This window comes from Egretta garzetta, unplaced genomic scaffold, assembly GCF_000687185.1.
Source record: "Egretta garzetta isolate BGI_Z169 unplaced genomic scaffold, ASM68718v1 scaffold46, whole genome shotgun sequence".
Taxonomy (NCBI): domain Eukaryota; kingdom Metazoa; phylum Chordata; class Aves; order Pelecaniformes; family Ardeidae; genus Egretta; species Egretta garzetta.
Genome location: NW_009260268.1, coordinates 3,668,089 through 3,672,356, shown reverse-complemented (window position 1 = coordinate 3,672,356; position 4,268 = coordinate 3,668,089). Strand labels below are relative to the sequence as shown.

General features: G+C 42.8%; 2 protein-coding genes across 2 annotated transcripts; both read left to right on the top strand.

Annotated features, from left to right (window-relative positions):
* Positions 1-1,357: 1,357 nt before the first annotated feature.
* On the top strand, positions 1,358-2,011 carry LOC104129469 (claudin-22). The gene has a single exon (XM_009642398.1). The coding sequence runs from the start codon at positions 1,358-1,360 to the stop codon at positions 2,009-2,011; it is 654 nt and encodes a 217-aa protein (XP_009640693.1).
* A 1,296-nt stretch (positions 2,012-3,307) lies between these two features.
* LOC104129467 (claudin-22-like) lies at positions 3,308-3,964 on the top strand. Its single transcript, XM_009642395.1, has one exon. It carries the CDS (start codon positions 3,308-3,310, stop codon positions 3,962-3,964), a length of 657 nt encoding a protein of 218 aa, XP_009640690.1.
* Positions 3,965-4,268: the final 304 nt, after the last annotated feature.

Genomic DNA, 4,268 nt, shown 5'->3' with positions numbered 1-4,268 from the left:
AAAGGGAAATAGATCCTCTTCCCTTGTGTTGGCTCTTCACAGCTTGTGACAGGAAAAACACAGGGCTTAGAAATTAAGGTTTGATATAGAGATGAGGAAGAAGAGAGCTTCTCACTGTGACATTTGTTAATGATACCCTTGATGATTTTGGAAACCTTCAAAAGCAGTGTTATGTCTCTCCATCACCTGATAACCCACTTTGAGCAACTGAGAATTAAAATATGCCCAAGAGTACGTTATTGCATCTAGGAAATGAAGTCAAGAGAGACTGGAAAACATCTCTGGGTCCTGTGTGTGTGCATGTGTTCACGCTGCTTGGGTCCCTCCCATACAGGCTGTGCTGTTACATCTGTGGAGGGGAACAACAGACAAATGTTCTTCTTGCTGACCCTGTAGACGAGCACAAGCGTAGCTGGTGTGACACGAGAGCAGGAAAAAAGCAGGGTTTTCTAATGCATTGAGTGCCAAATGTTGTTAGACACTAAGCGTATACAGTCTGTGCCATCTGGGACATGGGCTTTAGGAAAGGGGACACTCTGAGCTGGTGTAAGCTGCTACCATGGTGTTGCTGAAGTCCTGGGGCAGGTAAAGTTTACGCTGGCTGATGATCTGCCTGGGTTCATTATGGTGGAGGGATGTCTAGGATTTCATTTTCTCTGGTACTTTCGCCATACCCGTCTCCTTTTCCCCTTAAGAGTCGGTCAAAACAAAGCCCATTTTAAAAGAAATGAATGTAGAAAATGTGAAACGTAAGGATCTTTTACAAAGCGTCTTTTACAGCGCTGGGGACATAAAACAGGGCAGTGGAAGATAAGCCATTATGTATGTTGAGGAAGTCTAAGAATAAAGATTATAGGCAAACAGTCTACCTTTCTTTACAAGGCCTTGATTTACATCCCTGAAATCTCAAATTTAGCCATTACAATGAAGTCCTGTTGCACACAGAGCTGACTCTTTATCACCACTTAAAATCTAATTAATCCGTATTGAAGCACAAAGATTTCTGTTGTGTTTTAGGGTGAGGGGTCATAGAGCCCTCTTTGTTCATCCTCAGGCTTGTAATCATCAGGCATTGGGATATAATTTTACCAAGCAAATTGGAAGGTAACAGATCAAATCCTTATCGGAAAGCCTAACTCATGGTTTAGTGAAGCCCTTCGTCCTTTATGTGAAACTTTATATTCGCGAAGAACAAAAAAGTGTTTCAGAACCTAGAAAGGGTTAATAGGAAGGGCTTATATTCAGGGCAGCAGAGGAGTAAAATCGTCATAGCTTCCACCATCACTCAAGGTAGCAGTGGTTACAGAACTGCTGGGAAGACCCTTCCTCCTCGAGCTCTTAGGGCTCGGCTCTTAGAATGGCCTTGGTCTATCGGCCGGTGATGCAATTAAGTGGCATGCTAGCCTCTCTGTTGGGATGGGTCCTATCCTGCCTCACTACCTACTTACCCCAGTGGAAAAATCTTAACTTGGAACTGAATGAACTGGAGATCTGGACCATGGGACTCTGGCAAGCTTGTGTTGTCCAGGAAGAAGGGGGAATGCAGTGCAAGGACTTCGATTCTTTCCTGGCTTTGCCACCAGAGCTCAGGATTTCTAGGATTTTGATGGTTTTTTCCAATGGATCGGGGCTTTTGGGCCTCTTGCTCTCGGGATTTGGGATGGACTGTTTGAAAATTGGTGAAAGACAACAGGAACAAAAGAAACGGCTGTTGCTGTTTGGAGGAATGCTCTTCTGGACATCGGGGATTACAGCTATTGTCCCAGTTTCTTGGGTTGCCCATTCCACAGTCCAGGAATTTTGGGATGAGAATATACCAGATATCGTTCCCAGGTGGGACTTTGGGGAAGCGTTATTTGTTGGCTGGCTTGCTGGATTTTGCCTTATATTAGGAGGATCCCTACTTAATTGCACAATCTGTTCAACTGAAGTCCATCCATCTTCAGTCCATTACGCAATGGCAGAACAGCAAGATCAGTGTCAACACTTGGAAACTGAAACTAGGCCTTAAAAGGGAAGGTTTTAAGTAGTGCAGAAAGACTGCCCTATCTTTTTCAAAACCTACTGCAAGCCAGAAGCTTGTTCCAGTAGTTAATTCAAAGGACTCTTTGTTACCTAGCTGATTTCCTAAGCTTATGTCTGTCTTTCTCCATAACCGGTATGGGAAGGTGCTGTGTTTTCTCACCTGCAGAACTGTTTAAAACTTTCTTTCATGGCAGAATGCTGAAGCTTTCGTAGACTGCGCAGAAAAGGTGCTTTTGCTTTCTCAGCTGCACTGTACAATCCTGAAAACGAATATGCATGTTCCCGTACAGCTTGGCTTTTCACCAAAATACGCCTCCTTTTCATATGTAACCAGTCAGCCTCAAAGCCTGACTCCCTCTTGCAATTTTCCACTTGCCTGAAGCAGTGACGTACAAACCTGAGAGTTTTCACATCCTAAACAGTCAAAATACACGCATTGCGTCAAATTGGTTTTCTGTGTACTTGGAAATTGTTCTGCTAAGAAAACTGTAGGCTTCTGAAATTCTAGCGAGCCTTGCAGATGTCTTTTTGTGCACGGGGTGTTACGGGGTGGGTGCTTCATTCTCAGTAAGTTGTGTTTTCCCGGTCGAGCACACCGAGCTGCCCATACAAGTTACTCTAAGCATTTCTGGCACCTGCGTACTTCTTGCACCAAAACCAGGCTGAGAAATGCTGCTTTTTAAAAAAAAAAAAAAAAAAAAAAAAAAAAAACCAACCAAACCAAAACTTACACGATCTTCTTCTGAGACAGGTATTGAGGCACTAGGCCCCCTATCAAAGGCTCCTTAAGCTGCATGCACTGACAGCAACATCTTATTCTGAACACGTAACCTCTGACTTCAAACAAATGATATTTAACTGGCTGCAAAGCAGACAACTTCATTTGCTGTAAGCAGAAGTGTATTGATGTGGTATCAACTTGAAAACAAACCACTAGATGCCAAAACTAGCGGCACTGCTGTAATGCTTTAGCAGAGTGATAAAAACATATGCTTTTCTTCAAAAACAAAACCAAAAGAAAAACCAAACATAAAAACCCAAACTGAAGCTAGTGAAAGGTGGGCCCAGCTGCGGCCACACCCTTCAGCTACTGGTTTACCATGCTACCTCTTGATTCCCCAAACACTGCACATGGACCCAGGCAACACAAAGCAGGAGGGGGAGGAGTATTTCATGCTTTATAAAAGCACTGTTTTAACTTTTGTTTATGTTCAGTATGCCAAAGGATTGAGAACAGTGGCTGCCAAAAGTGAGCAATTTAGGGCTTCTGTGACTTCTAAAAATGAACTTGGCCCACAGACACAGGCTGCAGTTAGTTGGATTTGTGTTGTCTGTACTAGGATGGATTTTAACTGGTACCTGTAACTATTTACCAGACTGGAAAAATCTCAACTTAGACTTAAATGTACTGGAGCTTTGGACCATGGGACTCTGGCAAACCTGTGTAGTCCAAGACGTAGGAGGAACGCAGTGTAAAGATTTTGATTCTTTCCTAGCTCTGCCGCTAGAATTCAAGATTTCCAGGATTTTAGTATCTACATCCAATGGCCTAGGACTTCTGAGCCTTGTGATTTCTAGTCTTGGTTTGGACTGCCTAAAGATGGAGGATACAGAGCAGAAGCGAAAGAAACAGCTGTTGCTCCTTGGAGGAATACTCCTGTGGATGTCTGGAGTTCTGGCCTTAGTCCCTGTTTCTTGGGTTGCCCATACGATAATCCGGGAATTTTGGGATGAAGACATCCCAGAGATTGTGCCCAGATGGGAAATGGGGGATGCACTCTTCAGTGGTTGGTTTGGTGGATTTTTTATAATTCTAGGAGGATCTCTACTCCTCTCCACAATCTGCCTGTCATCTGGCCATCAATTACCAGAGCAGTATGCAATGGCAGATATGCAAGACAGCCATCGACATCTGGAAGTTGGAAACAGAAGACTTTAAAAAGGGTAGATATCAGGTTTTCAGATTTCTTACTCTAGCATTACTATAAGAAAGGTCTGCTGAACAGATTACTGTTTACAAGATCAGGGGAGGGATTGTTTCTTACTAAATAGTTCCTTTAATCACTACTTACCTTCAAATTTAATTGCATTAATTGATGAGCTATGGAGATCTGATTAAGTCACCACTGATCAACTGCAGATTTTGTTTTTGTAGTGTTGCTTCTTTTTTTAGCATAAGTGAATATAAAATTTTTAACCTCTAGACATGTATGGAGAGTTGACTATCTTTTAAATGGCAGAAC

What these genes read in the sequence shown, in the direction of transcription:
- LOC104129469 (XM_009642398.1), top strand. Translation starts at nt 1,358, where the DNA reads ATGGCCTTGGTCTATCGGCCGGTGATGCAATTAAGTGGCATGCTAGCC.
- LOC104129467 (XM_009642395.1), top strand. Translation starts at nt 3,308, where the DNA reads ATGAACTTGGCCCACAGACACAGGCTGCAGTTAGTTGGATTTGTGTTG.